Source organism: Microtus pennsylvanicus, chromosome X (genome assembly GCF_037038515.1).
Source record: "Microtus pennsylvanicus isolate mMicPen1 chromosome X, mMicPen1.hap1, whole genome shotgun sequence".
Lineage (NCBI taxonomy): Eukaryota > Metazoa > Chordata > Mammalia > Rodentia > Cricetidae > Microtus > Microtus pennsylvanicus.
In genome coordinates this window covers 115,549,170-115,568,970 of record NC_134601.1, presented here as the reverse complement: position 1 = coordinate 115,568,970, position 19,801 = coordinate 115,549,170, and the positions used below count along the sequence as shown (strand labels likewise).

The 19,801-nt window shown below is 42.0% G+C and overlaps 1 protein-coding gene and 1 pseudogene across 11 annotated transcripts in view; one reads left to right on the top strand and one right to left on the bottom strand.

Moving 5' to 3' along the window:
- Sh3kbp1 (SH3 domain containing kinase binding protein 1) overlaps nt 1-19,801 on the bottom strand; it is a 339,294-nt gene that overhangs the window by 99,653 nt on the left and 219,840 nt on the right. For all 11 annotated transcript variants that reach the window (XM_075956713.1, XM_075956717.1, XM_075956716.1 and 8 more), the window contains one exon: nt 6,109-6,184. In XM_075956713.1, coding sequence (XP_075812828.1) covers nt 6,109-6,184 — 76 coding nt within the window. The remainder of the gene's footprint in view (nt 1-6,108; nt 6,185-19,801) is intronic.
- Nucleotides 9,206-15,369, top strand: LOC142841623 (olfactory receptor 5P53-like; annotated as a pseudogene).

Here is a 19,801-nt window from a genome sequence, read left to right as displayed (position 1 = left end):
TGAGTGGACATTAAGCTCAGAAATAGCGCTTGAAGAAACCAACCAGTGGACTCCACCAGCAGAGTTTCTGACTTGGGGGCAGGCCCTGCAGATTGGTAGTTCTGACAAGGTTTCCAGGCTGTGCTTTTGCTGCTACTGGTCCTGAAACACACAGTGAGAAGCACTGTCTAGTGATGTCTATTAGCTAAGATGCAGTGCTAGGGAGGAGCCTGGCAAAAGCAGGGACAGGGAGGATGGACCAGTGCGGTAGTGGTACCGGGGCTGGTTGTGCTACACACTATATTCAGACAAGACCTCCAGCTCTGTGTGGGTCATATTTTGAGCTTCCAGGGGTAGCAGGAGGGGTCAAACATATACTGGGCTTATTATAAAGTCAATAAATGAATAAATTATGCATCAAGGAGCAGGGTTTTTGCAAAATCACCCTAATAGAGCTTATTACAAGTACATCAGTAGTTCAAAACTGGGGACTCTGCTGTGCTGCGGAAATGTGTCCTATAAAGTCCGTGCATTCATCAAATTAATCACTAATGCAAGAATGTCAAGAGATGGTTCTTAATGTGGGGCTTTTAAGTAATAAGCACTCTACTCTCAGAAATGAATTAATGATTATAAAAGGGGCTAGAGATTATGAGTTCAATCTTTTCTCTTTATGTGTATATGCGTGCAGTATGAGGGGGATGTATGTGTGTGTATGTGTGTGCCCACAGACATGCATATGGAGATTAGAACAGGATGTTGGTACTGTCTCCTATTGTCTTTGCCTTATTGTCTTGGGATAGGTTCTCTCAGCAAGTCATAAGCTCACTATTTTGGGTAGGCTGGCTGGCCAAAAACTATCTGAACTTTTACACTCCCAGGTCTTTCCTGTCTTCACTCCCCAACACTGAAGTTACAGGCATGTGCAGCCATGACTGACTTAATATGCAGATTCTGGAGAGTTAAACTCAGGTCCTGCCGGGTGATGGTAGCACACACCTTTAGTCCCAGCACTTGGGAGTTAGAGGCAGGAGAATCTCTGTGAATTTGAGGCCAGCTTGGTCTACAAAGCAAGTTCCAGGACAGCTAGAGCTGTTACACAGATAAACCCTGTCTCAAAAAACCATAAACAAACAAACAAACAGAGTCAGGTCCTCATACTTGCAAAGCAGGCATTCTTATCCACTGAGCCCTCTTGACAGCCTGGTTTGTTTTGTTTGGAACAGAATCTCACATATTCCAGGTTGATCTCAAACTCGTGCAACTGAGGATGGTCTTGAACTCCTAACCTTCCTGTCTTCACTTCTAGAGTGCTGTGATAACACAACCATGCATCACCATGTCATTTTGAGTACTGCCGAGAATTGAACCCAGCCTCTTGTGCATAGTAGACAAATACTCCACCAACTCATATCCCCAACCTCTTATTCTTTCTGGCCCATGGGATACTTTTCACCAAAGCTCAAAGGCCCTCACCAGATATGTTTCCTGTATCGTTCGTCCCCCAGCCTCCAGAACCATGAGGCAAATACACTTCTGTCATTTATAAACTGCTCAGTCTGTGGTATTCTACTATAGCAACAGAATACAGAACAGACAAAGACAGCTTTCCAAGGGACATTGGCAATACCTTTGGACATTTTTGATAGCCACAGCTGGGAGAGAAAAAGGTGCAACTGGAATCTATTGAACAGAGGCCAGGGAGGCTGCTAAATTCTCTGTGATGCCCATAGGAAAGTCCCCACAACAGAGAATGATCTGGCCCACATGTAAGTACCACCTTAGTCTACACTTAAAGTCAGACATGGAAATGAAAGTGTGTTTGTCAATTCCAACCCACCAGCTCCCCTTAGGAAGAAACTGATGGTTCACTTGCCTTTGATCTTAGACACTGCTGGGAGTTTGACTTTCCAATCATGTCACAAGTATTAATTATAACACCTTTTGCTCTCATGTTTAAAAGAGAAGCATTGTTTCAAAAGAATAAAATGCAACCTGAGAAGCAAAACCTTTCTGTTGTACCTCTGGGTAAGGCCCAAGTGCCACTACTCTCATGGGCAGTTCTTTCCTGCTTGGATGAAATGCCTGGAGACTGGGAGAAAGGCTAGCCATAAGGAAAATAGGAAGCCTGTCCTCTCCAAGAGGACCGAAGTTGAAAGGCTGACTTTAAACAGCTTAGATAGCTGGCTCCCATCACAGGAAGGCCCTCACTGTGAATCTAGAGAGCAGATTAGTGGAGTGGTTTCTAGGAAGAGAGAAAACTTTGGGGAGACTGAGCAATGGAGACATCAATGAGTAAGGAGGAGATGTGTTTCATTTGGGATGTGTCCAAATCCCTGGGCCCAGAATGCGTGAGCAAAACCCCCACAATGTCATGAGTCCTTTAAAAGGCTCTATTTACTCAGTCTCCACTCGCTATATAACCAGTGAGTCGATGGCACTGTTCTAGGCTGCATCATGGAAAAATCAAAGATAGTATCTGTCTTAAACCTGGAAGGATCAATGATCTAACAATGACAACGAGGTACTTACTATATGTCTCTACCATAGACAATTTCTAAGTGGCAAGTCAATGACAATAGTGATCTCAGAGGTGGGGCACATGTCCAGTTACTGAGTGAGGTATAACAGGCAAGACTTAGCCTGTATCCCTTTCCCACCTCCTATCATACTTTATTCAGATACCTGAGCCCACCTTGTACAAAGTCTGCCAGGCAGTTTTACTTTCCAAATCCACTTATACATACAGAGCAGTGGTTCTCAGCCTTCCTAATGCTGTGACCCTTTAATACATTTCTTCATGTTATGGTTACCCCAACTATAAAATTATTTTGTTGCTACTTCATAACTGTAATTTTGCTACTGTTCTGAATCATACTATAAATATCTGCTATGCAGGATATCTGATATGTGACCCCTGTGAAAGGGTCATTTGACACAGGTTGAGAAACACTGATCTAGTGCCTTCTGAATCTGGAAGTTTGAACTAATAGTTCAGAAAGATGCTAATGCTAAAGAGGTCTGTCTTTTAGGCCATGTTTCTACCCTGCAGAGATCACAAATCTGCACCAATTGTTATAAGAAAAAGAGAGACACCAGATGTGATAAGCTGAAGGCACCTCGGGGTACTTTGTTATGAATATTTAGATAGTTTTCCTCTTGTTATGAAAATTATGGCAATCTGTTCCTCAGCATGAGTTGCTGATGAATTTCAGTATCATAAAAGCCTTTTGTTTGGGGGTGGGGTGGGGAGAATGTTCCCTGCTTAAATAAATCTGGATCACTCAAAACATACCAACTCACATGAGTATTTTTGAGTCATCATAACTCTGGATCCTGATGTGAGCTTGTGGTTTAGTGTGCTGAGGAGACAGCTGGCAGGAAGAAGCAGCTCTCCTCTGTGCTGCTGGGCATCCTTTGCCATGGTTTCTATTTCAGGCCAGAAGGAAGAAGAAATGAAGCTGCCTGGATAGTAAGCCCAGGGTCATTTCCAAAGGCTGCTCAGCACTCTGTAATCTACCTGAACACAGATATGGCATCAGCATCCAGAAACAGGGAACTGATTCAAAAGTTGGAGGAATTCTAATGGCCTGGGGTTCTACTAAATGGCAATCATGGGAGAGCAATTACCCTGAAATTTTCTCTTGGCAAGGAAGGCCAGATGGAGAATGTGTACAGTAAAATTCAGCTGTGAAAATTCTTATCCTCAGATCCATGGAAAATGCCCAAGAGTAAACAGCAAATCCCTCCAGGCCCGATGCCCACTGACAGGCATATTAACATAGATTTCCAATAATAATGTGCACTCTCACAGAACTGTCTTCCTTTTGTCTCTCAGGCTGCTCAATTCTTTGGAGTGGAAAAACCTTCCACAATGGGTCCTAACGCTTTTAGGACTGACTGAGAGGATGAAGATGCTGGGAGAAACCTAAGGGCTTTTCTTTGTCTAGTGCAACACTCTGACTGCATACATAAAGCAAACCATGAGAATAAAGACCAGAGAAATCAAAGCAAGTAATTTGTCTGGGGTCATGTTGGTAGCTAATAACACCGGGTCCTCCTAGGACTCTTAAGATAAAACACTCCATCTAGTCTCTGTTAAATCCCTGCGTTGTGAATAACCAATTCCCTGACCATAATGCTTCTGGAGAGTCAGGTACATGGATGGGGCTTACTGATATTTATATGACTGAACAAGGCATGGTGGAGGGCCGGCATTCTACCACATGCCTAAGGGAGCCGTCATCTGCAACTGTGTACATCCCCTAGATCAAGGAGCCATCGTTGGCCCTATAAACTGAAGTTCCCAGAAAAAAGTCACATATATGTTGAAGACTCTACAAGGCTGACCTACTGTTTCAAATTTTGACTGTGAAAAGACAGAACAGTATAGATCTTTGAGAATCAAAATTATCTTGGGCTATCTTCATTTCTCTTAATAACTATGTACTATCTACCTCTGTATTGGGGAAATTTCAAAGGCAAAACCTTTGTAAAATACACTTAGCAGATCACTAGCATCCATGAATGCAAAAGTTAAGAATGTCATCGGAGAACATCTAAAACCTAGCCTGCCTACCTGCTGTTTTCATTGAAGTATTGTGGGAAAGCCTTGACTTAGGACTTTCATTTGCTCTGTGGCTATAAAAGGGCTCAGGCAACTGTTCTGTATTGGAACCTGTCATGCGGAGCAACCTCAATGCATGTTCCTAGGCCATGGCCACTCATATTTGGCTCAGCAGAGACTATCTCTGTGAGAGCTGTGATTTTCTGTCAAGGGCTTCAACATTCCTCTTAAAATACACTGTCCAACATGGTCACCCATGGGCACACGTGACTAATGAACACTCGAAAATGTGGCTGCTACTCTAAACTGAGATACACAATACCTGCAAACCACATAGAATACTGTGAAGACAAAACACTGAAGAAAAGCACAACATCTTACTAATAGTTTTATAGAGATTACATATTGAAAAAGTTATATATATATAAATAACTGGTTATATATAAGGTTATATATAAGTATGTATATATATATGTATGTGTGTATATATATTGACCTAAATACATTAAAATTAGCTTCCAATTTTTAACGTGGTCATCAGAAATTTTTAAATTGTATACACGGTTCATGTGATTGACCTATTGGATAGCATCAATCTAAAATGAAACTAATCTCTTCCCATCTACTAGCCTAGTCCGTCCAAAAGACTTGAGTCTCTTGCCTGAAGATACCATAGAAACACTTGAAGACATTCAAGAATAGATGTGGGGCTGGAGAGATGGCTAAATGGTTAAGAGTGTGTACTGCTCTTGCAGAGGACTGGAGTTCAAGTTCCAGCATCCCCATACCAGGTGGTTCATAAGTGACTGTTACTCCAGTTCCCAGAACTCAGATGCCTCTGTTCTCTGCAGGTACCTGCATTCACGTGCATATATCCCAATGCAGAAACACATGCATATACATAGTTAGAAATCAAAATAGTTTTTAAAAAGACGTGTTGAGGAGTCCAGCATAAGTGTGTAGTAGGAGACTGCCTGTTCAAAATTCAAACAGAGATAGAAAGAGAGAATAGCTGCCAAAGGAAACAGAAGCCCCAAAACCTTACCGGCAAACCACGAGCCTCATGGTAAAATACAAAATAATAGGAATGGGTTAGTTTAAGATGTAACAGTTAATTAACAAAAAGCCTGAGCTAAAAGGTCAAGTAGTGTTTTTAATTTATATAGCTTTTATGTGATTATTTCAGGTCTGAGCAGCCGGGAAATGAACGAACAGCCTCCGCCTAAGTAAGTGAAAGGAGAGTAATGATGGCTAAGTGCTTAGGCCTAGCTAATGAGGATCCAGCAATTTCTGATGTGCTTTAGTTCGCACTTTCTGAGTCCTTGGGTCACTTAACCTGCAGAAATATGGACAAACTCTAACTTTGCATGTTGCTGCAATGGATGTGGCAGGAAAGGATCAAACTGCCCCCATCAAAAACAGAAGAATTCTGATTTTAACTTGTCCTTCCAGTACACTCATGGCTGTCTAAGGAGACACATTTGTGTGCTTTTTTTTTAATGGATAGATACACAAAAGCTTTCAGAGGTATATAAAGAATTTTGGTAATTAAGGAAACTCACCCTTTGTCCTGCTGTCCATTTCTGGTTTTGATGGATCTGGAGTTGACGTAGCTGGAGGTAACTTCTTCCCAATTGTCTGAGGAGGAAACAAGATGATTTACACATCAGGATGACTCTCTTTATGAGCAAAGGAACAAAATCAAAACCACAGTGGGAAACTCCCCAGACCTGGTTCTGAAAACCACAGCCATGAACTGAGACTGCTCTGTGGATTGGCTGCCACACATTAATGGATTTTGTCCTCAGTGACAAACAAAGGAGTAAAGAAGAAAAAAGGGCTTTTTCTTTGAAGACTCTTTGTGCCTTCTATTATCTTCCTCTCTTGATACTTTTTACAGGTTTCTTATTATTTTGAACAGAAAAAAAAAAAACTGGTGCAGTTTCCTTCATTTTATGACAAGCTGATAAAATTTATGGAGGCCCGGTGCAGATGCTCTAACATAAGCTCACAGTGGAAGAATGAGAACAAGTAGGAAAAACGAAGGGAAGGAATACAGAGATGAGAGCCGGAAGAATGGGTGGGAGAATAGGAAGGTGGACAGACAGGCAGGAGCTAGACTGTTCAGAACCATTGGGCCTTCATTAAGTCTTTTTTACCATCTAAGAAACCATTTACCTTGTGGGTGTGAGCAAAAATTTCTTGTCCTTTAGGAAGAATATACCTATCTCATAAAACAAAAGCAAGGAGGGTCTTCAGCTCCATTCCTACCAGTTGGTTAGTCCTCCAAGATCTAAATGTCGACACCTCAGACCCGATGTCCATTGATCAGTTTTGTTTAAAAAAATAAAACCAAGCCAAACACTTTGAGTCTGCTCTGACTTCCTCTTCTACTTCATTTGAAGCTAATTCTATTATTCTTATTTACGAATCATCCTTAGGAAAGACTGTCCCTGCCTAAAGATGTCCCTGAGGTCACAGGCTATCCAGCAGTTCAGAACCCAAATCAAACACAGGAACAAGCCAACTCAACCGTTCCAGAGGTGAGAGCTGTTTCCACTCTTCTTTCTGCCCTTGCACCCCTGTAAACATGATTAATGCCCAATTAGAAGTGTCCACTGACATGAGAGAAACCGTTGCCACATGCAAATAGCCAGGTGAATTGACATTCCCAACAATGAAGCCACCGGGAAAAACAAACTTTCTGTCCCGTGAACATGGAAAGAACAATAAACTGTGTCATTAAAAACTGGTACGGTTGTTTTTTTTCTTCAAATGAAACTCATTTGCCATTTTTTATTTGAAAAGGTTCTTCATGTTGTGATTGTTGAAACTAACATTAAATATGAATAAATCACAGAAAGAGGAAAAGATAAATCAAATCTTCAGACCTTCATGAATTTTTAAAAACGTTTGTGACAGAAAGCCTTTGCATTTTACACGGTGACATTTTCATTTAGTGCCACAGGCTTTCTATATTGGATGAAAAAATGAAAACCCCAAATAATAAGCCACTCTTCTACCACTAAGTACTCAAACGAATAGTATTTTATGATTTCAAGGAAATATCAAGGAAGTTTTTTTTTAAAAAAATATGTTTGATGTTCTTCTGCTAGAAGGTCAAATTTGATGAAGAAACAGTTTGGGGATTATATTGAAAAGTCAGAAGGGAACCTGGAAGCTCTGGGAGCCTCATTCTCCATCCATACTGCTGGAAGCATGCCTGCCAATCTCTTTGCCCCTCCCTTCGTTTGGCAGAGGCTGGAATAAAGCTTTACTCCCATTAACACATTAGGGAGAGGCAAACAAAAGCAAGGAAAACTTCAGTTATCACCAATGGGGAAAAGAGGGAGTCTGGAAATACAGTACCAGCAAGGGGCTGCTGCCCATAACAGCTTTGTTCACGCTCCTAAAACAAAGAAACTAATAAACAATCACAAAGCGGAGACATCAAATGAATAGTGTGGGCTTTAAAGCAGAAATGCTGCCTTCTGGAGAAAGCCCTGCAGATTTCAGAACCTTGTAATTTCTCTTTTGGGAGCCAAAGAAAGTGCTGCCTTCATGCCTGACATCCTGATTTACCAGAAAGTCCAAGTCACCAGACACCAAGAAACACTATTTGCTAAATGCACTTACAGAACAAAACGAATGCACACTCTGCCTTTTTTCTTCAATGCTTCAGAAAAATTCCAGTGCACTGACTTCCATGGGTCCCAGCAATAGGGGTCCCAGTGAAATTTGTATTATGCTCATCTTCTGGGGGATGGTGAACCTTACATCATTTGCCTTTGTGGGCCACAATCAGAAATCCAGAGGGTAAGCCACGCTCCTTCCCATTCAGTCAGGTCCCACAGGGGTTCCAGAGATGGAGGGCACTGTGGCGCTTCTCTCTCTGCTAGAAGCTACACTGGCTAGTTAACTGGCAAAGCCTGAAAACTTGTCAACTGGGCATATTCCCAGGCCTTGGCCCCAGACCTTCTCAATCAGAAACCCTGGGGATGATGCCAAGCAGCCTCTGAGGGGATACACCCTCCGTGGGACTCTGATACATGCCCCAGTTTGAGAACCACTGACTCTGACGTAGCAGGGATTCTATTAGTGAGAATTAAATGTCCTTTATTGGGTTAAAAACTCTGGTTCCTGTTTCCATACTTAGAAACAGTATTAAACATCTCTTAATGCTACTTCCTCTCCCTTTCTCTTTTCTCTTGATTTAAGCACATAATGCTGCTATGTAAACTACACATGTGCATTGACATCATATATAGCTGAAGCTCAGCTGCAAAGCAGCCCCCCCATGCACAAATAAAACAGGGGCTCTCATGCACCTGGGAGGTAGCAAAGGTCATGCTTATGCCTGATTGTGGCAGAGGACTCAGGACCTCCACCTTTCTTAATGCCTCTTTCTCAGCCTGGCAGCTTCTCACCCTCCTGAGTAGCATAAGGAAGATGGTTTGTCCAGGACATGCCCAATGAAGCACCTGGGAATTGTGCTGCCGTGGCTGGCACAAGGCATAGTTCCCAAGAGACCAGCTGGAAGCCTCAGTTCACTGTGTGACTTCAGAAGGAACAGACTCTCAAGTTCTGCTCTCTAGCTTGGTCCTCCATTTCCTTTTGCCTTTTGTGCAAGTCCCTAAATGTTTCCCAGCCAGGGTCTCCATGGTGATCAGGTGTGCTTGTTCCCTGACCCAGAAGCCCCTACTTGGAATGGCAGTAGATATGTACACAGAGGACCACACGGAGCTGAATACTCCACAAACAGGCCAACGCTTTGGATATGCTTCAAAATGCAGCAATTTTCACATTGGTATCACTTTTTGTCTCTCTTGTCTACAGCCTGAACTCCACTTTAAATCTAATTTAGGGGCTAGAGAGACGGGTTAGTGATTAAGAGCACCTAACTGCTCTTGCAGATAGATCCAGGTTTGGTTTCTAGCATCTACATCAGGTGGGTCACAAACACCTGTAACTTCAGTTCCAGGGGATCCAATGCCCTCTGGAGTCTGAGGGCTTCTGCATAAACATGGTGCATATAAATTCAAGTAAGCATAAATAAAAATAATAAATACATCTTTAAAAATAAAACCAGGGCTGAAGAGTTGGCTCAGTGGTTAAGAGCACATCCTCCTCTTGAAGAGGACCCAGGTTTAATTCCCAGCATCCTCTTAGCAGTTTACAACTGTCGCTCCAGTTCCGGGGATCTGATGCACTCTTCGGGCCTCCATGGGCACTGCATGTACATGGTGCACACCCATGCAGACCAAACCCGTATAATGCAAAAAAACAATTTTAAATTAAAATAAAACTCAATTTTAGAAATCAGAAAATCTATTCCTTTGAATATTTAGTAATATTAATCCATCTCCCTTTAGTTCTTGTCAAGAGCACAAAGCAAATTTTGGTGAACCCAGGGTAGGGAGGGAGGGCATCCTGTCTACAGTGGGGGTTTCATATACATGTGCTTCTAGCTCCACAGGATCCAGCAATACAGCATCACAACAGATAAGTACCATATGATTTCAATTAGTAGAGTAAGTAACACTTTCCTTTTTATATGCCAAGACAAAGACAATCACTGGGATTGGGTCCAGGGAAATCCAGTTCCCAAATGACGAATGTATCTGTTCTCTTTGTGACTGTGGAATCCTGCTCAAATCGTGGGTACAAAAGCACTCCTCTGCTGTTATAATTCAGGTGCAAACTCCCTTGAGTGGAAAAAAGTTTCTAATAACAAGTCAATGTTTAAATCCCATCTCTGAAAGTCCCCTTTCCAAAGACCATTACATACAAGCCTTGCAATCCAAAGGCAGCCAGGATCACTGGGGCAGGGGTAGGGACTCCCTGCATCCTAACAGCCGCTGTCCAGGAAGTATGGGATTGTCTGAGAAACTCCATGAAGCCATTACTCATGCACGCAAAGGCAAACCCAAGGGTAAAACTGAAGCTCAAAGATGGCTCCTTAGTGTTATTCTTTATACAACACTAGCATCTGATAGTACCTTTTCTCTTTCCATCCATTATGGATTCATTAGAGTTTCTTCAATATGCGGCAAGTAAAGGGACAAGAAGGCAGGGAGTTGTCAAGCACTAAAGCGACACCGTTGTGGAGCTGGTTCTCCACAGTAGTGTGTTGAGGGGTGCCCAAGAGTGCAGCACAGTCACCCTACTTATCTCCTGGAGAGATACAGGACACAGGATCGATGGAAGGCAGCACAAAACTGTATTTATATGCAACTGTATCTACAGTTTTGCAGCTTGTGTCTTCCACCAAAACTCTTATCTTTATTTTCACACAGTCCTTTCATGAACATGTAATGACTCATGGCATTATGAAAAGTCTTCTTGGCGTTCAGTAGGGAGGGGTAGGAGCCGAGCATGTCAGAGCCAGAAAAGAACCAATATAAAGAGCTGTCCTTAAAATGGAGTGCCTTGTGGGCCCCCACTGGAAGGCTCTCCGTTCTGTGTGTGACTGCCAATTTGCTTGCATTTGGTGGACCCCACTTCAACTGTATGATTCCAACAGAAGATATGCCACAGTAAAACATATCTTGAAGTTCTAAAACTAAAAGGCATGGCCTAGTACATGTAGTTCTTTCTGGTCCAGGGTCAGGATTTGCTTTTGAAACACTTCCTGTGTTGAGATGTCAATTCCAGCTTTTCGGGGAGGACTCTCTGAAGCTAACTATGAGAAAAACAAAATGCTAAGAAGAACCTTCTGTTGGGCATGGTGGCTCGTGCCTGTAAATCTCAGCACTTGGGAATGCCGAGGCAGGAGGATTGTTGAATTCAAGGCCATCTTGGGAAGCACAGCAAAATCTGCCCTCAAAGAAGCAAAATAAATATATAAAAGTAAAAGTTTAAAGATAGTAAATTTTTTCTGATTATGAAATTGAACTTAAGATTTAGGAGCTATTCAGATGACTTTCACTTACCTGAGTTGTTTTAGAAATTCAGAATCCAAATTTGCTGAACCTCTTTGCCTAATCACAGTTAAAGCCTTAAGTGATTCCTGGCTGCTTTAAAAGCACTTGTCAATTCTAAAACATTTGGCAGTTTAAGTACCTTTGTTTCAGAAATTGAGCAGGACCTAGACGTTCATTATTTTCTTATCCTCACAAAATTTGAGGTTAGTAAGTGGTTGCTGGGTAAAGCAGGGAGCTTGGGATATCATCCACGCCCCCACAAAACCTAGCATAAGACTCTTGTCATATCAAGTCCAAAGAGAGGCGATGTCCTCCTTGACCAATCAGAGGACCCCACCACTTCAGTCATTGTCATACGTCAATATTCCCCAGCCTGGTCTGGTCACTGGTGACAGCACACTGTCTACACTGTCCAATGTTTTCCTAGGCGCCATCACTCTTGTTTTTAATGTACACATGTTCTCTCTCTCTCTCTCTCTCTCTCTCTCTCTCTCTCTCTCTCTCTCTCTCTCTCGAAATAATCTTCAGAAGTGTATTCCCCCACAGCGCTCTAACCGATCAACTAATCAAGAAAACACCTAATCCCTAACTTGGTACATTTGGAAAACACTGAATACTGTTTATGTTTTACAGTTACTATTTAACTTTATCCTTAAGTTGTCTCAGTGTATTCCAACCTTCCCTGAGCATAGAATGTCTTTTGACAGCAGTGAGACACCACAAGAAAGAACATTCTATAGAACAAATAGGTGAACACTATCCCTTTTCTAAATTGTCTTAACTATCATTTCTGTGTCCTAGGAGCATGACTTGGAATTCACCTCCAAGGACCCTTGTCACACCTTCCAAGGGATCCAGCAATGAAGTTCTTAGTGCATATTCCTTCCTTCCTCTTTGACTCTGATCTGGAGTCTTTCATCCTCCCAGGGGGCTACTTTAATCATTTTTCAGTCAAGGATCCTGCCCAGACTGAACCTTCTTTATTGGTCTGTCATGAGACAGTTTTCAAGCACCCTCTACACCTCTTAACACACCTGCATCAAAGCAATGTACTGCTACTTGATTACTGCTCATGCAAATCCAACTGTGCTGGCCAGTATTATGTCAACTTGACACATAAACTAGAGTCATCTGAGAGGAGGGAACCTAAGTTGAGAGGATAGCTCCATAAACCCAACCCTTATGGGTGGTGCCATCCCTGGGCTGGTGGTCCTGGATTCTATAAGAAAGCAGGCTGAGCAAACCATGAGGAGTAAGTCAGTAAGCAGCACCCCTCCATGGCCACTGCATCAGCTCCTGCCTACAGGATCCTACACTGAGTTCCTGTCCTGATTTCCTTCTGTGATGAACAGCAATGTGAAAGTATAAGCCAAATAAACCGTTTCCTCCAGAACTTGTTTTTGATCATGGTGTTTCTTTATAGAAACCCTGAGGCATCCCCAACAAAGAAATCTGAAGATTTACTTCTAATTGTTACATTTTGCCATACTACCTACCTAACAGTTTATAGCTTCTTAGCCTCTCAAGACTAATGGCAAACACTCTTTAAATACAGCAGACCTCGACTCAACTTAGAGTCTTCTACCAGGGCTTCTAGGGTTCCTCTTTTAATATATGCTTAAAAATCTTTAGTATTATCATTCTACTACATACATATAAAATATAAAGTATATTTTGTTTCTGTCTTTATAAATGTATTAGCACATATATACACACATATACACATATATATATGAATATGAGAGAGAGAGAGAGAGAGAGAGAGAGAGAGAGAGAGAGAGAGAGAGAGAGAGAGAGAGAAATAATTGTTTGTGTGAAGAATGTGATCCAGGTTCTGCTATTAGGTTCTGGTATTTATCATTGACTCTATTTCCTGCCAGGATCTGATTGGGCTCATTTGATTATTTATTGAACACCTCTAAAAGCATGTTTTACAAAAGTTAAAAGGGCCATACAACAGTAACAGGAAGGGTGACGACTGCCTCTGTGTAAAAATAAAAATGAGTTTTAGAGAATTAGGTGAGACTTCCACCCATGTTTAAGTGCTCAGTGAGGTACAGAATGTAATTCAGACAATATTAAAATCATAGGCATCAGCTCTCCAAACACTTGACAATATGTGAAAATACTGTTTGTATTTTACCCTCACTGTTGCCAGGAGAGGAACCTGCAGGCCAGCCTGTTAAAAAGTCATCTTATTCACAAAGATGAGCAAGCCAAAGTGAATGTCCATTCCACAGACCACTTTTACAAAATACAACCTGCCACTATACTTTGGGAGACTATTTTTGCTGTTATAACAGATAAAGAAAAATCATAAACACTCCTTCTACCAGAGGGATGGCTTCTTCTATTGGATTAACAATGCCTTCATTTCATATGCATTTAGAGAATTTAGGGAGAGACTGGGTAGGTAAGGGAGGGAAAAGCATAGTATGGCAGCCACAAATGATAGGCGTTTGGTTTGTCATGTTTAACATCAAACATGGACCAAACTCCAGTGCTTCCATGAAACAGTTATATGAAATTAATTAAAACAAAAAGATCCATCCTATTTCTATTAATCAGAGCACAATCCAGGCTCTTGTCCTCACCAACCTGGGGATGGCATCTCTTCCCTCAGTATACATGAGCACATCTCACCTGAAAGACTCAACTAAAGTCCAGTAAATAATGTGTCAGCTTTAAGCAACATTCCCTATAAACATAAATCTCACACATACCCATGATATTTTATATGTAAGACATACAAAGGCAAAGCTACCTTTTTCAGTTTTTTTCATCATTTTCATTGTATTCAAAAATAAAAGGGCAAAACCAAAATTTTAAAGAATGCAGTATTTATATGTTGGGCAGAGGAGATAACCATGAACAAGTATGAGGAAAATCAAAGAAACCCAGTAATGGGCAAAATGAGAACATTATAAAAACAAATGTTTTCATTTCCTTCAACAAGAACAATTCACACAAAAGACAGAGGCTGGAAACCACACCACTGTGACAGAGCTAATCACTTTGGGACTAACAGAGGTCCCTACATTGTGTAGAGTCTTTTTGTGCTATTTCTTGGAGTATACATGGTCACTTTAGTAGGCAACGACAGCATTATCATGTGGGATAAGAATTTCTTCCCAGCTGCACACACCCCTGCACATATTCCTCAGCCACCTGGCTTTTATAGACATTGTATATTCAACCTCAGTCTCAGTTATAATGGCTCTGGGACTCCTCGGGAATGGGCTGACACTACCTCGGGCTGCCTATGAAGTTCAGCTCTGCATTACAGTGTCCTTTGGATCAGCTGAGTACTTCCTACTGGCTGCCTTGGCCTCTGATGGGGATGTAGCCATCTGTTCACCTCTCCTCTACTCCACGCTCATGTACCCCAGAGTCTGTTTTCTCTTGTTGGGATCTTCCTACGTTGGTGGCTGCATGAATGGTTGGACATTTACTGGTTGTTAAATTTGTCCTTCTATGGACCAAATCAGATAGATAACTTCGGTGACTTCTCCCCTTTGCTGAAACTGTCCTGCTCAGATTTCTCTATTACCAGAATTAACCCTTCTGTTTCTTCTGGTTCCATTATTGTGGCAACAGTGTTTGACATAGCCATCTCCTAATCTACATCCTCATCAACATCCTGAAGATGCGCCACACTGAGGGTCACCAAAAGAGGCCTTCTCCACCTGCACCTCCCACCTCACTGCAGTCACTCTCTGCTACGGGATCATTACCTTTATTTAGGTGATGCCCAAGTCCAATTCATCTACTGAACAGAACCAGATGCTGTCTGTATTCTTCACAGTGGTGATTCCTATGCTTAACCCCCTCATCTACAGTCTGAGGAACAGCGATGTAAAGGATGCTCTGAGGAAGGCAACTGTCAGAGTATATTCTTAGACCTTCTTCTTTTAATTTGAGAAATTTGTGAAGACTTACTTTAGCCACGCTACACTCAGTATCTATCACATGATGCTTAACTGCTTGATATTAAATGCCGTGCCTTTGTACTAACGCTTACAGTTATCCACTCTTCTTTTATTTTTTTATTTTTAATTTAATTTATTTATTTATTAAGGATTTCTGCCTCCTCCCCGCAACCGCCTCCCATTTCCCTCCCCCTCCCCCGACCAAGTCCCCCTCCCTCATCTGCTCAAAGAGCAATCAGGGATCCCTGGCCTGTGGGAAGCCCAAGGACCGCCCACCTCTATCCAGGTCTCCTAAGGTGAGCATCCAAACTGCCTAGGCTCCCCCAAAGCCAGTACGTGCAGTAGGATCAAAAACCCACTGCGATTGTTCTTGAGTTCTCAGTATTCCTCATTGTCCTCTATGTTCAGCTAGTCCAGATTTATCCCATGCTTTTTCAGACCCAGGCCAGCTGGCCTTGGTGAGTTCCCGATAGAACATCCCCATTGTCTCAGTGTGTGGGTGCACCCCTCGAGGTCCTGAGTTCCTTGCTTGTGCTCCGTCTCCTTCTGCTCCTGATTTGGACCTTGAGATTTCTGTCCCGTGCTCCTCTGTCTCTGTCTCCTTTCATCGCCTGATGAAGGTTAATATTCATGATACCATCTTAACCTGTCAGAATGGCTAAAATCAAAAACACCAATGATAGCCTTTGCTGGAGAGGTTGTGGAGAAAGGGGTACACTCACCCATTGCTGGTGGGAATGCAAACTTGTGCAACCACTTTGGAAAGCAGTGTTTCGGTTTCTCAGGAAATTCGGAGTCAACCTACCCCTGGATCCAGCAATACCACTCTTGGGAATATACCCAAGAGAGGCCCTATCATACAACAAAAGTATATGCTCAACTATGTTCATGGCAGCATTGTTTGTAATAGCCAGAACCTGGAAACAACCTAGATGCCCTTCAACGGAAGAATGGATGAAGAAAGTATGGAATATATACATATTAGAGTATTACTCAGCAGTAAAAAACAAGGACTTCTTGAATTTTGCATACAAATGGATGGAAATAGAAAACACTATCCTGAGTGAGGTAAGCCAGACCCAAAAAGAGGAACATGGGATGTACTCACTCATATTTGGTTTCTAGACATAAATAAAGGACATTGAGCTTATAATGCATGTTCCTAGAGAAGCTAAATAAGAAGGTGAACCCAAAGACATCCACTCTTCTTTTAAACACTACAATACACACTCGCCTCGACGGTGCAGTGTATGCCGGCTACTGCATATATGAAAGGCTCAGAGTCCTGGATCATCAGTGAGGTGTGGATTAGCAGCAGGGTCGGATTCATTAGATAATCATCATAGTTCAAAGGGCTAAACAGTACCATAAATGCATGTACAGACAAGGAAAAAGTAGTTGTTGGTCAATCTCCATGAGGAAATAAGCATCAAAGATGGCAGCAACGAGGTTTGTGCTAAATTTAGACAGATGGTAGGAGCTGGCCTACAGATGTAGTAGAAAGGGTGCTTTAGTTGAAGAAAAGCAAGTAAGTAAGGCATGAATGAATGCGGGAGCTGGGTGTAGCGGGCACACTCAAGAGACTGAGGCAGGAGAATCACTTGAGTCCTGAGCAGATGTTCAGTGTGGTGTGGGTGGAGGCAGAGGCAGCAGCTTAGGCCCCCAAGCCAGCAAGGTAAGTTAAAGCCACTGTTACAGTAGCTTGTGACTTAGCCCCCAAGACATCTGGTTACTAAGAAAAGTAAGGAAAGGTGTAAGGATCTAATTTGGGATAAGACTGATGAGAAATAAAGAGGAAACAAAAGGCCAACGTAAAGTGACAGCGGGGGAGCTGCCTTTATCCTCTAGTTAAGTCAGTGAAACTATGCCTGCCTAGTCACAGCTCACAGCCACCACCGGAAAAAATCAGGGACGGGAACCTGGCCTGAACACGACAGAATCATTTCTGATTTTGTTTCGCTCTGGAGTCTACATGTATGCATGCCACATGCTTAGTGAGTGCCAACCAAGTGCCAAAGACAACAGTGCGTTTACATGCTAAGGAGTTAGTCACAGGGACAGGTCCCTGGGCTCAGGACCTAAAAGAAAGGGTCAAAGAAGACATGTGCCTCTGTGTTTTGCTGCTAGCGTGGAAACTTAGTGGCAAAAAATAGGTTTGTAAAAGCTTTGAACATGTGGCTTCCTGTGAAAACACCAGTCAATCTCCCACTTTAAAAGTAAAACATTTAAAAAAGCGTAGACATATGAGAAGCTCTTGACACATACAAAAACACATCTTTTTCACCTCACAAATTGAAAGCAAATTGTTTAGTCAAGGTTGTCTCCTAAAACTTCTCTTCCCAGAATGAATTTCCAGAGAAAGCATTCCCGCCTTCTGAGCAGGGAAGGAAAATGAAGCAGATTCAGTCCGAAGCAGGTCACTCTCAGAGCCATGATTGGTTACGATGTTTTCAAGGAGAACCACCATCTTCAAAAATCTTAGAGCACATAGCGGAGCACTAGCCAGCCTTAAAAAGGCAAGTCTGCCACCATAACCTGTATGATCCCGGTGGACATTATACTAGGTGAATGAAGCCAGTCATAAAAAAGAAATCCAAGGGGGGGCGGGGGAGCACATAGAAACTCCTCTGCATCCAAAGTTAAAATACTTGGGAAAGGTACTGCCGCCACATTATATCATCAGACATTTTTTGTCATTATTTCCTAAATAATACAGTGTAACAACTATTTATATTTTATATAAGAGATTAATATCATAGATTTTTATATCCATTGGGGGAGAGTTCTTATAAACGACCCCCATAAATATCAGAGGATGGTTTTATCATAGAATTCCTTTTCTTCTGTAGTGCTAGGAATAGAACCCAGAGCTTCAGGCTTTCTAGGCAAGTGCTTTGACATCAACTACAACCCCCAGCTATAAATCCATTTATATGAGTTATCTATGCTACTTCATTCAGCCTCAGTCTTAAGTGAAATACTCCTACAAAAGATAACTGCTGATTCCATGAAGCCATTCACCAAGGCTGGCTAATGCTAAAGAGGTCTGCTCTTACTATTATAAGATCCATTCTTTCATCACTAGCTCCACAGACTTCTAAAGAACAACGCTCCTTTTAAATAATCATATGGGTTCCCCTAACTTACAGGACAGAGACGATTTATGCAAAGTTATAGAAGGATGGAGGAGTTAGCTCAACCCACAAAGCATGTGTTGTGTGAGCAGAAGGTCTTGAGTTTGACCCAGGTAGAAATGGGCACACGTGTAATCCCAGCATTGAAGACTCAGAAACTAAAGGATTCTCTAAGGCTCACTGGCCAGCCAGTCTAGCCTATTGGTAAGCTCTGGTCCCACTGAAATTCTGTCTCAAAAAGCAATGTGAACTTTGATCCTAAAAACAATACAGGAACTAGACCCCTGGCCTCCAGACACATGTGCAAGCACATGCACACATACAAGATATTTAAGAAGGCTTTATGCTGCTATTTTTAGATATTAATTTTATTATTTAATTAATTTATTTGTTATTTAGGTATTATTATTATTATGAGTTCAGGTCCATGGATTGAAAATACAAGTTTCCTGGAGGTTGGATGTATATCCGATATGTCTTCTGTGCACATAGTAATAAACTAAGAAAGGCAACTCCAATATATTTCAAGAATAGAAATCCCAGTGGGGCATGCTGGAAACATGACTGCAATCCTAGCATTTGGGAGGTTGATGGAGGAGGACCATGAGTTTGAGGCTAGCCTGAGATATACAGGGAATTAAAAGAAAAGGTAGGGTGGAGAGAAGGATCATGAATTAAGAGTGTGCATTGCTCTCATAGAGGACTCCTGTTGAATTCCAGCACTCATGTCTGGCAACTCAGAACCACTACAGCTTCAAGGGTATCCAATGCCTCTGGCTTTCATGGGAACCAATACTCACATATACATACATGCATATGTGCACTGATACACACACACACACACACACACACACGCACACACACACACACACACAAACATAATAAAATAAGTCTTTTTTTTTTAAAAAAGGGACTGGAGATGGTTCAGCAGTAAAGAACACTGGGTGTTCTTCCAAAGGACAGAGGCTTGATTCCCAGCACCCACCCGATGGCTTACAACATCTGTAACTCCAGTCCCAGAGGATTCAATGTCTTCTGGTCTCTGCAGGCATCAGACCACACACGGTGCATATGAATACATGCAGAAAAATGCCTATACACACAATTAAATACAAATAAAAATAAAAGAAACATCAAAAACAGACAAGAAAAGAATAGAGATTCTCCAAAGAAAGGTCAAATTAAGTTAAACTCAGGGCAGTCCTGTCATGTGTGTGCAGGACATATGCAGCAACAGGGGCTAGTCAAACCCTATTCTGTGCATCCCAT